Consider the following 22,671-nt stretch of genomic DNA (forward strand, 5'->3'; position numbering starts at 1 on the left):
AAGTTTAGCAAGAATATGTCTTTATATAAGGAGACATTTTTATATAGAGGAAGTGCTTAAAATGTTTGTATTTTATTTTTATTATAGAACATTTTAAAGCCCTTTCTCCAGTGAATTCGTTGAAGCAAACAATCACGTTTTTTCTTTTTATTTAAAAAAAAACGTATATTTTTTTTAGCTAGATACTTCCAATTACCGTTTTACTAATTATCAAATCATCTATGAAGTATTGTATTGCTGACTGCTTGGGCTTCTTGCATTAATTCCCGCTAAGTTGACTAACTGTATATTTATCGCTATTGATAAGAAAACCTTCGAATCAAAAATTGGCAAAAATTTATCGAACCTCACGTATATATTTCGTCGTTCCTAATAAACTATTAGCTTTAGCCTTGAATATGATAGGGAAATTTTTATTTTACAGCTTGATTTTAAACATTTTATTTTTTAAAGTTTTTATAAATTATTTTATTTTTTGATATTAATTTTTATAAGTTTCTTTAAAAAATATATTGCTAATTTAAAATTGTGTAAGCCGTTAAACGTTTATACATATATAACATATAAACGTACAGTTAATTTGTTGACAAAAAGATATCTATCGTCGACATATTTTGTATAAACGCCTATCGATCAATTGCAAAACTGTTTATATGACGGTAAATTTTTTAAATTAATTGTGGAAACAATCGAGTAACAACATACAGGCTTATACATTTGAATTGGAAAATAATATAAATAAATGGATTCTTCTGAATTTTTGACTTTATGTCCCATAATTACAGTTCAACCCTTATTAAAATTTCAAAATTTAGTAAATTTGGTGGATCTTTGTAATAACAAAAATATTTATTATTTTTCGCAAGACAGTCGATGAAATTATGAAACGGACTGATACTGAAAGAAAAAAGAGAAAATGCATGATGGAATAAAGCCAGACAGGTGAAGTCAGTAGTACAGCAACAAACATTTGGCGACCTTCATATTCCAGTTAGGAATATCAAGATAGTAAGAAGCGGCACTTTTTATACACAGCGTGCATTGGATACAGAGTATAATAACTTTGCGAATATAACGGTTGGTTGTACAGATATAAAGGAGTCGATATAGATATAGACTTCCATATATCAAGATCATTAATATCGAAAAAAAATTTATAAGCCATGTCCGTACATACGTCTGTCCGTCCGTTAACAAGATAACTTGAGCAAACACAGAATAGATCCGTATTGAAAATGAGTGAAAGCGGATGATAAGCACGCCCACGTTTTATGTATATATGATTTTGGAAAACACAAAAAACCTGATTATTTCGTAAATAATACACCTAGATTGTTGAAAATTGCTGAGTGGACTGATATTGAGACTCTTGATAAAAATTTGTAAACATTTTTTAAAAAGGGCGTGGCGCCGCTACTTGTAATAAAATCCATATCACAAATAGGTTTAATCATAAATTAAGAACCGTTAAACCTATCATAACAAAACTTAGCAGAAAGCTTGCCTTTACTATAAGAGATCCTTTCGAAGAAAAATTAAATAAATCGGTTAAGGACCACGCCCACTTTTATATAAAAGATTTTTAGAGGGGCGTGTACGAATAAAATAAGCTATATCTTTGCAAAAAAGAGCTTTATATAAATGGTGTTTTATTTTCCAAGTGGAAAGAAATAGGGAAAAAATAAATTTTTTGAAAATGGGCGTGGCACCGCCCCCTTTTATGACTAAGCAATTTTCTATATTTCGGGAGCCATATCTAAAAAAAAAAAAAAAAAAATACCGGATCATGATAAAATTGAGTACATGTATTTTCCTTATATCAGGAAATATTTCTAGAAAAATAGACCAGATCGGTTAAGGACCACCCACATTTATATAAAATACCTTTAAAAGGGTCGTAGAGGAATAAAATAAGATATACCTTTGCGAAAAAGAGTTTAACATTAATAGTATTTTACTTTCTAAATGGAATTATAACAAAAAATTAGAAAATATTAAAATTTTATTAAATGGGCGTGGCACTGCTCATTTTTCGACTAAGTAATGTTTCGGGAGCCATGACTCGAAGAAAAATTAACACATAGTTATAAAATTGGGTACATATATTTCTTTATAGCACGAAATATTTCTAGGAAAAATGGACGCGATAGGCTAAAGACCAGGCCTACTTTCATATATCAATGATATGTCACTTACTAAATTTTATTGTAAGAGGAAATTGGAAGACATTTTTTTAGATGCGCCGTGTCACTTTGGAGAGTTTATATAGGTTGGAGTTGTCTTTTTTCCCTTGAACATGTTCTGTGGAGAGACTAGCTGTACACTCAGAGAAAAACGCCGTTCTAAAATCCAGCACCGCCGGACACATTTCAAGCTTTTCTTGTTCTTACTATTTTGTTCTTGAAAAACGAACGACCTGTTCTCAAAACAAAAACCTTGTGCTTGAACTGACAACCATGTTCTTGAATAGAGAACGGTTGGTCTTAAAATATGAACAGATGTTCTATTAATGAGAACGATGTTCTTAAATTAAGCACAATGTTCATAAATTCAGTTCAAGAAAAAAGAAACGGTACAATTCGTGTGCACTACAATGTTAAATACAACATTTGGCACAAGATATCAAGCAGTTGTAGTGGCCCAGCGGCTATGACGTTACGGTTGCGATCGTGTGCGGCGAGTTCGATCGTCGTCAAACTAAGAAGTTTTTTTAAAAACAATTTTCTTTATATTCTATTTTTTTAACTCTCTTTTTTCGTTCAGTTCCATTCAGGTAATTCTAAAACTTGTTATGAAATGTTTTAAATATATATTCAGATTGCATCATCAAGTAAGAAAAATTTCTCGATAAGAGAAATATGTGGAAAAATGTATATGATGCGTTTTTTTCAAACCTTTTGGCTTTTAGTAATAGTTTTTTTTGTTATTATATGTTTTATTAATAACAAAAAAATTATTTATTAATAAAAATTAAAAAATAAATAAATGGGTAATAATTAAAAAATTGCCTTCCTCCCACCAATGATCAAGCCCAAACCGTTCTTGAATTGAAACCGAAAACTGTTAAATCGACCACAAAACGTTCTCGAAGCGTGAGAACGAAAAATCGTAAACCAAGCCCAAGTAGTGCTTGAAATGAGCACAGAAGGTTCACACATCAATACCAAAGTGGTCATAAAATACGAACGGTGTGCTTGGAAAAACTGTTCCTAAAACAAGCCGATCGGTCACGAGTTAAGAAAAAACGTACTTACCAGACTTTTGTCAACGAATGTTCTTAATTTTGAACGTGTTTCGTTCGCTTTTCTCTGAGTGTACCTGTTTATGCCTAAATGAGTAGTGTTTCTATTTAGCCCCTAGCTCCTGCGGGTACGGTCTCTTTATACCTTCACGGGTATTGTTGATATGTTGATCTTTGTACCCCAAAGGGTATTATTCGACACGTCCTCTTTGCGCCCTTACAAATACTGTCAGACAGATCATTTTTATAAAAAAAAATAAATAAATGTAAGGCGCGATAACCTCCGAAGAGATCTAAGGCCAAGCTTCTCTTCCAATTTGCGTCGTGCTCCTCTTGATTTTCCCGAAAAATTGGCCGGACGGGACCTACATGATTTTATGCCGACTGCGAACGGCATCTGCAAGGCCGATGAGTTTTCACTGAGAGCTTTTCATGGCAGAAATACACCCGGAGCGCTTGCCTAACACTGCCGAGGGGCGACCCCGCTTAGAAAAATTTTCTTCTAATTGAAAAACCTTATTTCTAAAATTTTGTGATGTTACTTTGCGCGGTGTTTGAACCTAGGGCATCCGGTGTGGTAGGCGGAGCACGCTACCATCACACCACCGTGGCCGCCATTTTTATACTCTCGTATATATCCTTACGGGTTCTGTTCAACGCATCCTATTCGTACCCCTAAAGGTAGTGTCGGAAGGGCCATCGTTGTTCCCCAAGGGTAGTGTCAAAGGGGTTCCCTTTATATTTGTTGTCTTTCAGTGAGTTTTACAGCTCCGGCTCACGCTCACTTCTCACGGGAATTCTCTGGATCATTGAGAGACTTGAAAAGCAGATGTCGCGAAATTTTCGCACACGTGAAATGTGATAGGCAGATGTCGCCGCTGTTTTTCATTTAACTCATACGGCGAAAGGCTAAGCAGCGACATCTATTTTTGAAAAAGTAGGTTTATTAAAGGCCGCGTTGCCAAACTAAAAAGAAGTAATTAACAAATTATCTGGCTCACAAATTGAACCAGACTTCTATCTGGATTTATCTGGCTCAAATCGTTGTTGTTGCATTTACATGCAAAATTATTTATCTGACTCAGGATTTTGCCACCGGATAACCGCAGTTGATACTGGTACTGTCGTAAAGACCCCCCCCCCCCCCCCCCCCCCCCCCGTAACCTCTCTACGGCCACTATCGGACACGCCCTGTTTTTTTTCGTCTATGGATACTGTCGGAAAAGTCTTCTTCCTACCCGCACAGGACTTAATCATTTTTCAAACTCTAACACAATTTAAATTTTTCTCGTAATGTTATTATAGTAGAAATATAAATCAAATAGTACGATAATGGCAATCATGGTCGTATTATTTTAGGTTCGTTGGCTCCGCATTTTTCTTAAATCATTCAAACACATTTACTCATTTTCTATTTTAACGATTTCGTTGCCATTTTTTTATTGTTTCTTAAAATATGCGCTATAAGTTTCAAACTGACTAATCCCAACTCATATCAAATCTCAAAAGGGACTAGAGGGGATCAACAATACCTCCATGTAGAGAAAAGTGATTAATCGTAGAACACTGTCATTAGGGGTAAAGGCACGATTTCAGAATAGCATGAATGTTGTTTTTTTGTTATGATACTCAAAAAATCAATGGTGCAAAATAAATCAAGAAGCAACATTAAGTTATGACCGAGTGTATTGTCAAATACGACTCCATTTGGTAATATTGACTTCACCTATCCGTTTTCTCATTATGAAGAAATCCAAATCAAAGAGGAAACAGGAAACATATCAATTGCCAATATTAGTGGTAAATTTGTACAGAAACACACCACAGCTAGCGGTAAAAGTGTGACCGTACGCAAAGACACAAACCATTCATAATTCATATTCATGAATAACTGTTAACATAACAGTATTTAAAGTAACCGACGAATATTATATTAACATACATAGGTACGTTTACTACTATGCTAACAACATTTACTGTTAATCCATTAATACAACATTTTATACGCTCTAATCGAAAAGTTAACCGCTAACTAATCAACACACCGAATCACCTTCTTTGCTGTTAAATCATTTTAACATTTACGCTCTGATGGTATTAAAGGAAATAATTCTTTTTTTCGTATCTTTCTACGCACTTACAACTTACAACATAAAATCAAACGACACTGTTAATGCATTGCACACATTTGTGACGGTAAATACGATATATGTATAAATAAAAAATACGGGTTAAACAACAAAACACGAAAAAATAAAAACTACACTCCCCATGAAAACAACAACAATAATAAATTAAAAAAAAAAACAGCGTGACCGTTATCGTTTGCGTGTGCGTGCCTCGGATCGTGGTGAACCACCATCCTATGCCGATGTTGATGTTGAATTAGATGTTGTCGACCGCAATAATAAGCCACCAATATGGGATAGGAGCATTTATGGTCCAATACATATACGTGAAAATGTCACTGTTGGTACGGTTGTAACATCGGTGAAGGCAAGGTTTGTATTTTCTGTTTTGCTAAAAAAAAAACGCTTCAAAAAAGTCGACAAGCTACTTATCTACATATGTATATGTATCTAGAATTCATGTAAAATTAACTCGATTAATAACTGCATAAATGCATATTTAACAGCATTTCTAACATTATAACATTGTAATTAAAGCTTGTCGAACTCTTCATACTTACAAAAAAAAAAAAAAAAAAAATTTAATAAAAATAATAATATGCATTTTCTCTACATACTAACTTTTTTAAAGTATATGATACTAATTTATTAATATAATAAACATTAAAATTTTTTGTAAAGTATGTAATTTTAACCGATACATCTACTTATATTTGCAAGCAAACAATGGCAGCTTTCACGTGAACGTAAACCATATTTTTGTGTGCATATACCTTAAAATAAAGGGATTTTTTTTGTTGGTGTAAACGCTAAACGTTTAATGCTGAATGTTATGACAACACACCAGTTTGCGTAGTGAACTCACCTGCATATATGTGGGGAATTTCAAAAATTGTGAATATGGTGTAAGAAGGTCCTTTTTGGGCAGTATGGCTTGTGTACTTGCTAAACGATGCCAATGCTCTATACACCAACGTACGTTCACAATGAATTTTTGAATTTTGATGCTGCCTACACCACAAACCAAAAGTAACAATAAATAATTTATTTTAACGCTCTTTCCTTGCTCTCAACGTTGATTCCCGGCTCCACCAAAAACAAGAAACTTCACCGCATTGGTTACGCGTTATCCTCACTTCCTCAAATAAAAAAAAAATAATTATTTATACAATAAAAAAAAACGCTTAAAAAACATATACATAAAATTTAACGCTTCACTACATAACATAGGCACATAATTTTTTAACCCACTAACGCCCAATGTCGGAGTAAGCCACTTTATTATACAAGCTGGGTTTTTTTTAAAGTGATCATACTAATTTGAATTTATTTGTAAATGATAAAAAAAAAAACAAATTGCACGGGATATTTTTATTTGGTTGCTAATGGGTTAATAGACGAAAAGTACTTTTTATACTAAAACAAACAACGCACAACCACATAAACAAAATTAATATTATCCCATATAATATGGTTGGGTTTGGTGATATATAATATATAGTAACTTACAATAACAAGCAAAAAGTTATATATATTATCGTAATTGCTTGGCAGCTAGAATTTTGAAAATTTAAGAAAAAATATATAGAAGCAGCACATTTATGTATGTTTTTTTGTGGATTCATATACGGAAATAATATGTCTAATAGGGTCTACATACGATGAGTCTGAATCAAGAGTCAGTTTTGATGTGTTAGTGGAAATATTTAAGTTTTAGTCACACTTGCATGACTTTGGCGGACTGAAAATCAAAATTAATTTGACGTGGAGGTAACTAACGAGTCAGACGCATTATGTGTAGACCCAATACAATTTTTTTATGAAGGCTAAACCCATTTCAATGTACTCACCGGGCAAAAGGTAACTATTGCGTTTAATTATATATGATTTTTTTTATATGGAAAAATGTTAAAAACCAATTGCATTGAATGCTTGAATCAATAAAAGAGCTCTATATGCATATTTAAGTGTTATAGATTTACTGCTAAAACATGGCCTACATTTAAGTTACTACTTATTTATTTATATCTGCAATATATTTTATCTATAAATGCACACGCCTAATAAAATTGCAGAGAATATCCAAGAAATCCTCTTTCTGTTTTTTTAGCTTTATGTTTGGTGTTATTGGTTTATTTATTTAATTATAGTTAACTACTAGGATTTTGTTTATGAGGATGGCAAGGCAAATTGATTCGAGATATATGTATGTATACTTAGAAACTTGAACTCCTATTACTTCAGGTTTTCCAGGTTTTTACTGTTGATTTAACAATAAAATTTATTGTATGTTGCCTCATTGGGTTTGGTTTAATTATGGCAAAAAAACAGGTATTACATATCGATAAGTACAGCTCATAATATAGGGCAAGACCTACATGCATAGGAATCGACGTAAGGCTTGTTTATGAGATAATGCGAGGACACATTTTATTTTTTTTAGCTGAGTTTAAAAAACTCAAATTTAGTCAGTGGTCCTAAAGCTGTTGTTTATAAATGTTAGCATGTTAGTGTTTTGTACACATCAGGTTTAGTTTACGTACTTAAGATACTAATGTGCTTTGTAAAATTGTTAATACAAAACTTCAGGTACTTCGTTTTGTTCTCATTCAATACCATCCATATTTTACGTTTCTTTTTCCAGTTTTAGGTAAGCACAACATACGTCGCGGTTGTTCCGGATGATGATATCAATGTCGTCAGCATACGCTATTACTTGCACGCGTTTATAAAATATTATTATAGAGCGGTTAAGTTCGGCAGATTTTATTATTTTCTCCAGCATTAAGTTACAGAAACCGCAGTATAGAGAAAGCACGGTAGGGGGTCGCCCTGCCTGAAACCTCGTTAAATGTAGAACGGCCCAGATAGATCCTTCCCAAGTCTGACTGAGCTGTTATTGTTGTTCATCGTAATTTTGCACAGCCGTATAAGTTTTGCGCCGAAACTAAGCTCAGACATTGCGGCTTACAGGCAGTTCTTTTCGTGCTGTCGAAGGCGGCTTTAAAATCGGCAAAGAAAAGACGTATGTCAACTCTTCTTTCAGCATTTTTTTCCGAGATTTTCCGGGTCTGAAGCCGCACTGATTTGGTCCGATCAACCAATTTACGCTTGAAAGGACCTTATATGCATTATTCCAAATGCTGATTCCAGTTTGGAGTATCCCCCTTTTTGTGGACTGGGCAGATAACACTTAGATTCCGATCGTTAGGCATGTATCTGTACGCTCATATTCTCCAAGGAATCTGATGCATGCGCCCCACAGCATCAGATAATAAACGGAAATATGCCAATAACGTGGAATCGTATCGAGTGATAGATATTTGACAATGGAGAAAACACTTGAAAGAACCAAACAATATTTTTATTTCTATTTATCGCAACTACCTCCTACCGAATGCTAACTGTAGGGTTTGACTTACAAAAATGGTTAAACTCCATTAAAATGAAACCGCAATAGCCTCTGTAATCGTTTGTTGGAAACACGCGTCGCCAGCTTGCACACATTGAAGAAAGCTTGTGACGAGCATCCACGGTACGTCTTTTTATAACGCCCGACCACCAAAGAGCGTAGTGGAATGCTTAACATATCCCCCGAGTCGATCCTGATAATATAACATACTCCAGCCATTCTCCAGCTAACCCAAACCATTTCTTCTATTGTATTGGGGGGCCAAACCCCTTTAAATGTACGGATGCACAGACTTCTTCCCTTCTCTTATATAAAGATTATTTAAAAAATATTAGTCTTTATCGATCTGCGTTTTGACAACTCGTACTTTGACCATCGTTTGGCTCATCGTTTGTGGATCCGCAAGCGTATCATCATAGTCACTTTATGAAAACTACGAGTACGATATGACGGCGAGCAGACTCGCCTGTCGAGGGTTTAGGAGGCACATTTATAAAAGAAGATTTTAGTATAAGGCGCGATAAACTCCGAAGAGATTTTAGGCTGAGCTTTTCTTCAATTTGCGTTGTGATCCTTTTAGTTTTTCCTACGAATTGGCGGGACGGGGCCTACTTGTTTTATGCCGACTTCGAATGGCATCTGCAAGGCAGATGAGTTTTTACTGAGAACCTTTTCATGGGAGAAATACACTCTGAGTGCTAGCCAAATCCAGACGAGGGGCGACTCCGCTTAGAAAAATTTTCTTCCAATTGAAAAAATTTGTTTTTAAAATTTTGATATTGCTTTGTCCGGGGCGTGAACCCAGGATCTTTGGTAGGGTACGCGGAGCACGCTACCATCGCACCACGGAGGCACTTTTAGTTCAGTCAAATAACAGCATTACTATCTCCGAAAAAAAACTTTAAGACTATGACTTCCCCAAAATCATTAGAAGAAAAGAGTCTAGGGCTCTACTTAACGAAGTGTATCCGTTGATTTATAAAACAAAAGAATTATTCCAACCCATGATCCAGTTCAAGAAGCACGCGTGTGTGTTGTTCCTATTCAACATTAGCGTGTTTCTTCTCTATTACTATATACTAACAACATTTCTTAGATAATAATTTTTTTCAAAATTTTCAAGTAGAAAGTAGTTATTATAATTAACTGCGCAATTTTTAAAATCATGTGGAAATAAGAAAATAAGCCTTCAAATAGATCAGTGGTGCACTCGTGAGCTTCGTAGACCGTAGGAAAATTATTCGGCGTTCTCCTACGTGTCATGTGTGCTCACAGGCAGAGATTCAATAAAGCAAGCAGTACTACTCCAAATAATAGTCGTGTTTTTTATACACGCGTATACGTTTACGTTTGCTCGTGAAAAAAAAAACGCCTATCCTCGCTTAGATAATACTTAGGAGACCCATCTAGCGGCAGTGGTTAAATAACTAGCTACAGCCACAGGGTGTACCGAAAAGCGGAGACACAACCCTCTGATGGCCATAGGATATAACATATAGCTAAATCAGTTGCGATGAATTGTGGACACGCATAGAATACATAAAATTAGTGTAGAGGGTGAAACAAAGACACATATTTCAGTTACATCTGAGTATAATGCGTATTGAAATTTAGTAGGACAAATTTTATGCGCAACAATTTCATAGGTGTATTTAAAGTTTGTCGCTTAGCAGTCCATATAAAGTTTAAGCGTATAGACGTTTACGTGTGAAAAAAACACGGCTACTATATAGTTTACAAAAACATAAAGAACAAGCAAAAATAGTGCCGTTTTAGTATCTACAATCCTCTAGGATTTTTAATGTTGACAGCACCGTAGCACAGAGGTTCGTGTCTTCGCTATGGAGCACACCTCGTTTTGTAACGAGTTAATTAGCCACTTCAATAATTGCCTCTATTTGGGTCTAACTCTCCTTTGCGCGCCTAGCTTAAAGAGTTACAAGCAATCATACATACAGTAGAATTTAATATAAGTGTGTTAAAAAAGTTGCGTTTGTATCCGAAGCTCTGTCGGCATTGTGCACCACTGAATTATATCATTCATTAAAAGATCTCAAACGCAGATCATTTGCTTCGCCTCTCAAATACTTATTATTTCGCTTTTTGTAAACTAAATTTACTAAAACATTGTATTTTTATAAACTAACAGTATGTTTAAATATATATTTTCACATATACATATAGTATATTGGCTGGGATCGAGACATTAATACAAAAAACAAAGAAAACAATTTGCACTGCCTTAGAAAATATTATAAAACAAAATTATCTTCAATAAAAACATTTTTTTTGCTGTACACAAGATATTTTGTAATTTTTTGCGTGTTTTATGTTAAGAAAGCTGCAATTTTTGTTTTAATTTTCTTTCTTATTTAAAATTTTTCGCTAGTTAACTCACTGTATATATACAGATATAGAAAAATATGTGAACAAAATCATGACATAACGTGAACCCACTGTTGTTCAGATTTTTATTTAATTGCAATAATTAAAAAATTATTGTGGACAATTTTTATTTTGGTTGTTGGTGCTTTTGATATAATTTTTGGTTAAGTTTTAGAAATTTTTAAAAATACTTACCAAACTAATGAATTATATAGCCTTTTCAATAGCGATTATATAAAACTTTTGTTTTTTGCCTTCTATTTTTATATTTTCATAACACCAAATCGGTGTACCAAAACAACAACATTTTTGCGATGCTTCATTACAAAAAAAAAAAAATAATAATGAAATATATATATATAATATATATAAACGAACATAATGAATGCAACACATTTTTGAATGAACGATTAAAAAAAAAACCATATAACGTCGCTTGCAACGCCCAAAAATGCGAAATACTAAACAAACAAAAAAATTGCATATATGAATAACTGTAAATGTTAAAATATGCTCACAAATGCGCCTCGACATACAGCGTGAAACATATAAATTAGAGGCAATGGCCCAGGATAAAGGCTATCCACCGTTGTCACGTACCGTCGAGGTGCAAATCGATGTTGTCGATCGCGCCAATAATCCACCCGTATGGGATAATACGGTATATGGACCGATTTATGTTAAGGAAAATATGCCAGTTGGTGGGAAAGTCGTCTCGATCAAAGCCAGGTCTGTTTTAGAAACTTTGAAAACAAAAACAATTTTTGAATATACTAATTAGTTAAGAAATATTAGGAGGATTCGCTATGTCATACAAGTTGCAAGACTACGAGTGCACCTAATTGTGAAGTTATAGCATACATCAGTAGCAAGCGCCAAAATATTGGCATAGAAAATAACACAATAGCAAGAACAACTATAAAAAACAATTGTTTAATTTATTCGTGAGCAAAATGCAAGTATTGAGAGAAAACCCGTTGAAGCAGGGTTGCATTTTCATTTACTACAATTTGTTGAACGAAAATTAGCAAAGGTTTGTGCATATCATATATTGCACGGATTGGAAAAAATTTGTACGTATATTTTGTTATTATGACCTTGCAATCCGTGCAATATATGCATTGTATGCATTACATGTATCGTGTGCAATGGGTGCACCGTTTGCAAGACAAAGCGAATCCCCATAATGGTTATTTTTAGCGCAATAGCGTATTCCTATATTAAAAAATTGAACGTTTAGAAATTTCCATATAAATATATATGTTTATACCTATTGTTTGTTTTTATTATGTATTTTCGTATACTGATAAAATTTATGCAATATCTATTTAAAATAATTATTTATTTTAAATTGATTTTAAAATACTTATATAAAAGATTTCTTTGATTCTTTTTTATAACTTAAATTGCATTCACTGTTTCTTATTTCAAAATTTCAGCCATTGTTAATTCCGCGTTTGTCTATAAAATTATTAAATGTAAATTGCACTAATCCCGATTCCCTCAAGGCGGATTTACATACGAGTTTGGCCGCGTTGCTTCGTTTGACGTTTTTATACCGTGATTTCAATGGACAGTGATCCATATACCAATAAAAGTTTTACACACAGATGCAGCAACAAATTGGTCTTTATGAATTACATTGTTGTTGCATTTTCTTGATAAATTTTTACAGGTATCTGGATTACTGTCTAATGGAACGCGTGGAATTAAATTACTTACTTACCATACGTTGTGGCGACCACAACATCTATATAAATCCGGCTTCAGTTACCCTTCAACATAACAATCCTCAACTCATGATAAATAATAATTAATTTAGGTTGATCTTAATTCCAGAAATTCAGAAGTCAGAAAGCAGATAAAAAATTTAGCTCTGGGCAAAACTTGCATCTCTATTTCGGCCTTTTTATTAATGGCTTTGATCGTTAGTGAGTTATAAACGGGATGGTGTAATCTGGTCGGACTGCATTGACAATCGAATATGCCCTCTACTCCTTAAATGAAGGAGGTTGTCTGCGTGGCTGCTTATCAGACACGAAAATCGCAGTAAAAGGTCTTTTTGATAATAACAGTAAATACTCTATGAAATATTAGAACGATAGGCCTCACGTGCATCCCGTAATTTTCTAACACGCATTCAGTGCCTTGGAGGGTTTTCTTAGTTCTCTCTTCCTCTCTCAGAGGTGAGGACCCTAAATTTTTTTTATTGGAAAAGAGCGTTTGAACCTGATATTTGTCTTTAAAGTCCTGCCCTCTCGGGTATCGGGCTGGCGTGTTCTCTCTAATAATTCTTTCTCTCACCACATATATATAATGATCTTTTTTAATGAGCTACCTTCCAATAAAATCTCATTTATGAGTCCCAGATGAGCAAACTGGGAATTATATGGTTGAATGCTAGTGGCGCTTTTGACAAGCGAGCCTGCGATACGAGCGGTGCTTTCCGAAATCACTGTGGACTACATGATGTATAACTTATCTCATACATGTACATATGTAGTAATTCTTTTTATCACTCCCGCTCACTGAAAACTCACTGGAGCAGGTGTAAGCCTCTAACAAAGAAGAGTAATGTAGCTTCGGACTGGGAGGTATACAAACTAGGCTAAGAAATTTTTAAATATGAGACCAAGAGAGCCCAGCGGATCACTTGGGCAAGCTACTGCGAAAACGTGGAAAAACCTCTCGTGAGATCCTGAATGGATGCTGGGCGATAAGAGTTGAGAAGTTTCAACATATGTAATATATGTATGTCCTGCATGCGATGTGTCCGCACGTGACACCAACCATCTTTTCAATTGTAATAAGGAACCTAAAACTCTTACATCAATCTTCATATTGTCCACCCCTGTTGGAACTGCTAGTGTCCTTGGACTCCCATTAGAGGAATTTGTTACCAATGGGGCGAATCACTGTTAGCATAACAACAGCAACAAATTCTTGGGTTTCCAATGGACTCTCGTTTCCCGGATGTCCCAGTAGTGCAGGAATATGGTATTTTGTTGTTGTAGCGACAAAGACACTCGCTAAAGATTTTGGGGTGTGTTAACGATTTTGATGGTCCTTTACGGGGTATAGATCCGGTACGTTCCGGTAACAAGCACCATTAAGGTACTGGCTCGACCATCTCGAAAACGATTTAATATTACCGAATTGAACCTTCAAGGCCATCCTCACTCCCACTATATATTTCGGTGAGGAACTTTAGGTCACCAGATCTTCGCCTGCTTAATATGTGTATGATATGCATATTCATATGTGTAACAGGATTCCCTTCGCATAGGTGAGGTTGACAATTAGGTTGCAGCAGCTGTGAATAGCGCCATAGGTCATTGCCCATAAGAATAGTTTCATACGTAGATCCTCTCCATTTATACGCAGAAAGTTTTTCCGAAAAATTTCTTACTTTGGCAATAAGCACCACAACCAAAGTATATAGCTTCAAAAAGTAGGATCTAAATAATTAAGTATTTAACCCATTAAAATTGAAAGTTAATTATTTTGAATTAGTTTTCACTTCTTTCATTGTATTTTAAACTGCTTAAATACTTCAACATCTGCGGATATTTCCTATCTAAAAGCTAGTGAGTGTCCTTTACCTCTCCCCTTCAAATAATCCCGCTAAGAGCAATCCTTTTAACCCTCGCACATTTTATCCAGCAACTGTTCAGTATTCATCATCACAATTCATTTTCATAGCACCAAGCACTGTTAAGCACAAGCACAAGCATAAAAATCAACTATAAGCACGCAAACAAGCACAAACACACACTTGCACATTTATATTTAATTATGCACATTACTAGTTTACATTAGGCTGTATTTAAGTAAGTATTTGCTTAGTGCGTAGAAATTTACATAAGCACATATAAATAGAATTGTGTTTAGATGTGTGTATTTTCAAAAGCACTTACACGTGCAAACACCCCACATAATCTTACTCCTATGTGGGTGTATCTAAATAAATTAGAGTTGGTCAAAAGGCGTGATTTTTTTCGTGACACGATGAATCATGGCTTACGCGCTGAAACGTGAAGACAGAAATAACGTGATATTTTGTATTGTATTTTTATGTGAGAGATTTTTTGATGATTTTGTGATTTAATAAAATAGAAGCCAGTGTACTCGGGTGTCGAGGAATTCGAGTAGTACGATGTGATTCGGTTGTTTGCTGTGCTGCCAGGTCGATGAGGCTGGACCCAAGTGGCGCTCTAGGTGCCATTTTAATGCGTATTCTTTTGAATCCAATTGATTTATATATAAACAAACTATCTGTTGTCCTTTGTGGATCATTTTGATACCACCCCTAGGTCAGGCAGCCCAAAACTGCTTACAGTTAGGAACCTCAGATACGCCAGGGTGAGTGACTATTTCCTTACAACCCTCCAAATTGCCGCTCAGCATATACCAGTCGTTCAAGGGTTATTCCATGCTTGGTAATTCAGCAGGTATCAGTAGAGTACCAATTGCAATTCCTTGAAGTTGATAAGAATGTCACTTTTTATTGATGAAATTGGCCGGTGCACTGTGACGGTCGTGCTGCTATGTCGCGTCGAATATAACGACACTCATAAGAACATGTGTAAAACGAATTTGACAGATGTCGCTTTGTAGCCGCCGTCATAAATGTAATCAGACCTATTCCGTAAAGCAAGCACTCAAGCAGTTTTAGCTTGCACTTCACGCAGTAAATATCTCATGCGCGAATTTTATGCTCAACGTTCTTCATGTTAACAGATATTTTTACAAAAAAAGTTGCGTTCGAAGCTCTGCCTCACTGTTCCAATCACTTAGTCATGCAAAGTGACACCGCATTATGCGAATTTTAATTTTTATACCTTTCATGAACATTAAATGGTATATTAACTTTGGTCCGATGTTTGTAACGTTGAGAAATATAGAAGATAGACTCACTATTAAGTATATCGAATTGATCAGGGCGACAAACTGAGTTGATATAGCCATGTCCGTCTGTCCGTCTGTCTATTTAAACGCAAACTAGTCCCTAAAATTTTGAGATATCTCAATGAAAGTTGGCACAAGGATGTATTTTTGAATTATATTAGACATTTGTCGGCAGGATCGGACCACTATAACATATATCTCCCATACAACCGATCGTTCAGCTAAGACGATTTTGGTCATTCCTGCCGCAATTTAGAAAGTATAAACGCGAAACTCGGTGATATATATTCTAATATATCATAGAAGATATCCTGAAAAAATCACTTTGATCGAAGCTATATATAGTTATATTCCATACAATCGATCGTTCAGATAGAAAGATTTTTGGCATATTCTCCCTTAATTTCCAACATAAAAACGTTAAGCTTGGTGATATTTATTCTCATATATCATAGATTTCATGAAAAAATCATTTCGATCGGAGCTATATATAATATATATCCCATACAACTGATCGTTCAGATAGAAAGGTTTTTAGCCATTTCTCCCTTAGTTTCCAATATAAAAACGTTAAACTTGGTGATATTTATTCCAATATATCATAAAAGATTTCCAGAAAAAATCATTTCGATCGGAGCTAAATATGATATATATCCCATACAACCGCTCGTTCAGATAAGGGGTTTTTTGTCATTTTTCATTTTAATGTATCTTAAAAATCGTTTAGTTATGTACATCTGTTCACTATATATACCTTATCTTATACATTCGATTATTTGGAGATTGCGAACGGAATAAGATTATCGTTCAGCCCATTCATGAAAGGTATGAAGTCTTCGGCACAGCCGTCCTTACTTGTTTTTTTTTTGTAATTGCACAGCATTATGTCATCCTATAAATTTACATAATACTAACACTCAGTGCTCTAATCGCTGCAGCTCACACATCTAGATATAATTGTAAACATTTTTCTATGTAGCACCGCTATGTACAAATCCACATTAAATCCCCATCTACCACGCCTTTATTATGTGAGTGGTGTTGCAAATAACGCTAATGACAACATTTTTTCACAACATTCATCTCGTTTGGATATTTATTTATTCGCACCTTAGTTGACCTGAGACCCCTCGCCCTGCAAACCTCTGAACATCTCACTAAAGCTTACACCAGCACTCTTAACTCTTAATTAATTAGAGAGGAAATAAAATATTATGCTAACCTCTATAATAATAGTTGAAGCATTTGCCCTGCACATGTGTGCGGTGTTTAAGATATTAATATTGCTGTGAGATAGTCAAAGCTCTGCGTACTAGTATAAACATATATACTTTTTTGCATTTATTATTATATTTTAATTTAATTTGGTTATCTATGTCTTTGTAAAGAGAAAGCTACTCAAAATATATATATATATTTTTTTTTAAATTGCCTTGGACGCTACATAACCTTTTTAATCTAAATAAGTATGAATAGTTTGTAAAGTAGGTATGTACGTTGTAGTATAAAATGTTGCCAGCAAACAGGATGGTGTATTTTATATAAATACAAGTATTTAAGCCAGTGATGAGCACACATATAGATTTACAAAATGCGACTGTCGTAAAGCTTCACCCGAAAACTTCAGAATATTTAATACCAAAAAGTTCTGGGCCTTAAAATATTGACTTTAGCTATGGATTAGATATCGATTATACTTTCTTACATATAAGGTCTGTTTTCTGTTTGTTCAGGGAATCTTACAATCGCTTCTTGGGTAACTTAGAATGTTGCTTTCTCGTTTTATGTAACGATAAACCAAGGACCTAAAACTTTGCAAATAGCTAAGACGAAATAATAAAGATATAAAATTCTTCTACAAAGAAGACAGAGGTATAAAATCTTGCGATATTTTTTAAAAGATTTCTCGAGGATATATCAAATCCTTAAGCTTAGTTCACCACACTCCGGTTGGTGTCGCACCGATTGAGAAGATTAAAAAACTCATACGAGATTCGGAATCATACGATAGGTTTTTACATACCATCCCGCTAGAGATCTGATATTTAAAATTGGATTTAGAGGTCAATGGCAGCTCAGCATGTACGACAAAAAATTTCGTTAGGAGTCGTACGGATAATTAGGAAGATCGTGCGGATAGCAAGCATCACACATGTAGTAGAGAACGTTAAGATATTCCAAAATATAGTTGGACAAATTCCTTTAGGTGGCAACCCGAAGAAGATATTTAGAAATGTGCTGAATTTGCAGTCGAGTTCTAAGAAAGTTCCCATTGAGTTATGAAGTTGAGGCCTGACACACAGTTGGGAAAACTCAGACAATGCATTAAATGAAGATAATAATGCCGCAAGTTGGCGCACGGGTCAGGATAAAAAAAAAATGTTTACAAGAGTTGGAATGTTCTGATACATTTTTATGTAACTTCCTAGAAAGATTGTAATTTGATAGTCTAGATGTATTTCAGAGACTAAAGGGACTACAATATATAGTTAAAATTACCAGAATAATGCAATGCCAGAGCACGTGTTCAACTAATAAGAAATTTCGTGAACCTTCCGAACAGTATTTAAATGGATTTTAATTCTAACGATTTATTGAGAATGATGAGAAACAAACTACAAAGTAAGAGTGCCTTTACTACTAGTTTCCTAATCAAGATGGACTTTAAGAAATTGTTAACCTTGGTTCGGTAAATGCAGTCTAGAAAAATAAAATTAGCCCTTTACGGCGCCAGGTTCTAAATTTTATTAAATTTATATTTACTAGCTAGTGAACACGCTGTTATTAATATAATCAACAATAAAAATATATTTTTTTGAAATTTTTTATTTATTTTTCACAAAAAACTGTTTGTTGCAGAAATGCAACATGGCATCGTGCATGAACAAAATTCAACTCAAGATGTGCGGACATTTTTAAAACAGTAATTTTTTTATTCTAACACAAACTTACTCCACATTTTTCACAGATTGTTTGTGTAAAACCTTTGCAGCCAGGAAATTTGCACCTCATTCGATTATCCATCAAAACTTGCCAGTGTGCGTATTAGTCCAACCTCGCAACTTTCGAGGGAACGTGTTGAGCCGGGCATTTCTTCCTTTTATTTTCAACGAGACATTCAACATCACTTTAACGTTTCAAACGGTTAACTGTCTGATATTTGCATAGGGTCTCTGCTATAGCTATTCTGGATTCCGCAAAGTTTAGGACTTTACTGGTACTAGCTTTTTCAGCAATAGGTGGCTCCAAAATATGCTTAATTCTTTTTCGCACTCTTTCTATTATTGCTCATTCAAAGTATTGTAAATTTAAAATAGCTATAGCAAAGGCATTTAACTAAATATCGGTCTAGGTGTCTTAGCCAGAGTTAGAATGAATCCACCCACGCAATTATTTTCGAATCGTAGCACCGGGTGATATTAAAAATGTCTTGCCTTAAATGCTACCAGTTTAATTTATGCCAATGAAAGACCTCAAATTACTTACGTTTATCAAACAGCAATATTAATATCATGAACACTTATATATGTAAATTAACCTGGGTCGATTTGTATCGACGAAAGTTAACCGATATCGCGCCATCGACTTTTCGATAGTATTTATATATGGGCTCAGGAGAAGAAGGTCCACTACGCATACCCAAAAAATAATTTTCGAGCCTGCAAAAAAAAAAAATGGCGAAAGGGCTAATTTTTCCACCAAAACACTCCCCAAAACCCAAAAATATTTTTTTTTTTTAAAACTGTAAAATATATATTTTTTGGGTTTTGGGGAGTGTTTTGGTCGAAAAATTTACCCTTTCGCCCCTTTTTTTTCGCAGGCTCGAAAATTAATTTTTTGGGGTATGCGTAGTGGAAATTTTTTTCCTGAGCCCAAATCCTATCGAAAAATCGATGGCGCGATATCGGTTAATAAATCGACCCAGTCTAATAAACATATATCCTTTTTTCCATTTATTATTATATTTTAATTTAATTTGGTTATATATGTCTTTGTAAAGAGAATGCCACTAAGAAAAATAGTTTTTTCTAAATAAATATGAATAGTTTGTTAAGTAGATACGTTGTTGTATAAAATGTTGCTAGCAAACAAGATAGTGTATTTGATATAAATACAAGTATTTAAGCCAGTGATGAGCACACATATAGATTTACAAAATGCGGCTGTCGTAAAAGCTTCACAATAACCGAAAACTTTAGAATATTTAATACCAAAAAGTTCTGGGTCTTAAAATATCGACTATCAAAAAGCTCGACTTTTTTAAAACCCATGAACTATGAATATACGTCATTATGATGGTGGCTCTGAGTAAAAGGAGAAATATGAAGACATTTTTTCATCACCAACACTTGGCGCTTGGTCGCATAGGAGATTTTGGCACTACAATTGCGCACGTCACCCTAGCTATCCCGGCTTGAACATAACTGACACCAATTTCTAGCACCAAGGGATATCAAGTCTTCTTGACGGAGGTCTTCCGCTTCGTCTGTACAACCAGCTTCTTACACAATTAACAACCAAGACCTTGAAAGTGTTAATGTTTTTGTTGACTTGGGTGTTACAATGAACTGCAAACTTAGCTTCAACTCTCCTATAAGTACCAGTGTGAATGGAGCGAAAGGTGTTTTAGCATTTGTAAAAATGTGGTCAAAAGAGTTGAGCGACACCTATGTTACGAAACCCGACTTCACAACATTGGTTAGACCGATGTTAGAGTATGGCTCAATAGTCTGGAATCCGCGTTTTCAAGTCCTTACAGACAGGCTCGAATCAATCAAACACTTTTTCCTATTTGCCTTAAGGAATTTTCAATGGGACTCTTTATTTATTCTTTCACCTTACATTAATCGATTAAAACTTGTTAATCTTCCAACTCTTGCTAGTCGAAGGGAAATGCTTGGCGTAATATTTATGACAAAACTACTGAATGGATCAGTTTCAAGCCCATTTCTTCTGAACGAAGTGAACTTTAGTGTTCCCTGTCGAATTACGATACACCGTAAACCTCTTCTTTTAAAACAATGTATAACAATTTTTCGAACTTAATGAACCTTTCCGGTGTGGGTGCCAAGATTATAACTCTCACTCAAACACATTTGATATGTCGAACTCCCTTTTTTCTATAAAAAAGACTGATCTTATCTCTCTTAATCGTTATTGCTGTATATGTTTGTTTCTTTTCTATTAATTTAGTTTTACCCTCAGCTGATGATATTTCTTCTGTAGCTGAGCAATTTTAGATCTCGACGCTTCACAAACCACTGCCCATTAGTAGTTGGAATCAATCTACTCACACAATTAAAAAATGTCTTGCCTTAAATGCTACCAGTTTAATTTATGTCAATGAAGGACCTCAAATTACTTCCGTTTATCAAACAGCAATATTATATACATTCATAATTACATGATGCACGTTGTATATAGAAATATAATAAATTGCTATTTAAGTAACTCACTTGAACTCGCTATAATCTAATCGCTATTGCACCAAAAAGCTATAACAAATACTTAGTTTGTAGTAAAGCACAAAGCGCACTCTCCTTTTAAGACTTCACTGATAGGAGCACTTAAATATTTTTCAGTTTATATGTACATATATAATTTTTTAGTTTAGTTTAAGTTTCTACGTAATTTTCAAGGGTTTTTTACAAAAAAATATGCAAAAATTACAAAAGTTATACACGTTGTACGTATTTATTATATGTAGTACAAAAATTTGATAATAGTACAAAATAATGGTAAAAGGTTATTTGAGGAATAGAAATATTCAATTAAAGCTCATAATATATGCGGTTACATTGGCATTATGGTTAAAATTAAAACAATTTAAGTTGTATTATACTTAAGATACTTTTTATTAGAAAATTTTTAACAATATTTAGTTGGTATATGCTAGTCTGAAATTAATAAAATCATGATCTATGCACCAAAGATCCATAAACTTGGGCAATTAGTATAAATATTGTAACGAATTTACTGCAAACCCTCTTATTTGCAACCTTCTGCTAAGTTTGAATCACTAAACTGTTGAATAAATAACTCCAATATTGAATAATGGAATAATGACCTTTATTAAAGTACTTCGCAATAACACTTATACTTTGCAACTAGCTTGATTAATAGCCAAACTGACTGATAGCTTAAATGAAACTGATTCTCGCCTCTACTGTTTTCGCCTTTTTATACTCTCTGATTTCCTCGTTGCATATTTCTAGGCTTTTCTAATTCCAGAACTTACTAGTTAGTTATAAATTTCTCAGCTACAACTACAGACGTATAATTTCTATAGCTTTTCTCATACCCCATGCGCTTGTATGTGTGAGCGACACTTCCACAATTATAATTGCATACCTTTAGGAGCATCTCAGATAAGATATCTGCATCTCTTCTAAGCTGCGTGTACGTACATAGGTGTAGACAAAATGATTAAATTATTGATGTGCATTCACGTCACTGCTTAGCATCGGCATAGAGATTGCAGTATCCCTTAGTGTTGCTAACATTCGTAATACTGCCCTCCACCTAATTCTGATCGTCCCGATCAGACAAATCTCTCGATCTAAACGCTGCTAGCATCTACAAATGAACCACCCTTC

At 34.4% G+C, this 22,671-nt stretch overlaps 1 protein-coding gene across 2 annotated transcripts in view; it reads left to right on the forward strand.

The window, feature by feature from the left end:
- Positions 1-22,671, forward strand: part of CadN (Cadherin-N) — an 855,435-nt gene that overhangs the window by 336,358 nt on the left and 496,406 nt on the right. Inside the window, exon 1 of one of the 2 annotated variants that reach the window (XM_067767103.1) lies at positions 11,837-11,896. The exons of the other annotated variant lie outside the window; for it this stretch is intronic. Coding sequence (XP_067623204.1) covers positions 11,859-11,896 — 38 coding nt within the window. The 5' untranslated portion in view covers positions 11,837-11,858. Of the gene's footprint in view, positions 1-11,836; positions 11,897-22,671 lie in introns of those variants that run through there. 2 annotated transcript variants of the gene reach the window in all.

Source organism: Eurosta solidaginis, chromosome 2, assembly GCF_040869045.1.
Source record: "Eurosta solidaginis isolate ZX-2024a chromosome 2, ASM4086904v1, whole genome shotgun sequence".
In the NCBI taxonomy this organism is placed as follows: domain Eukaryota; kingdom Metazoa; phylum Arthropoda; class Insecta; order Diptera; family Tephritidae; genus Eurosta; species Eurosta solidaginis.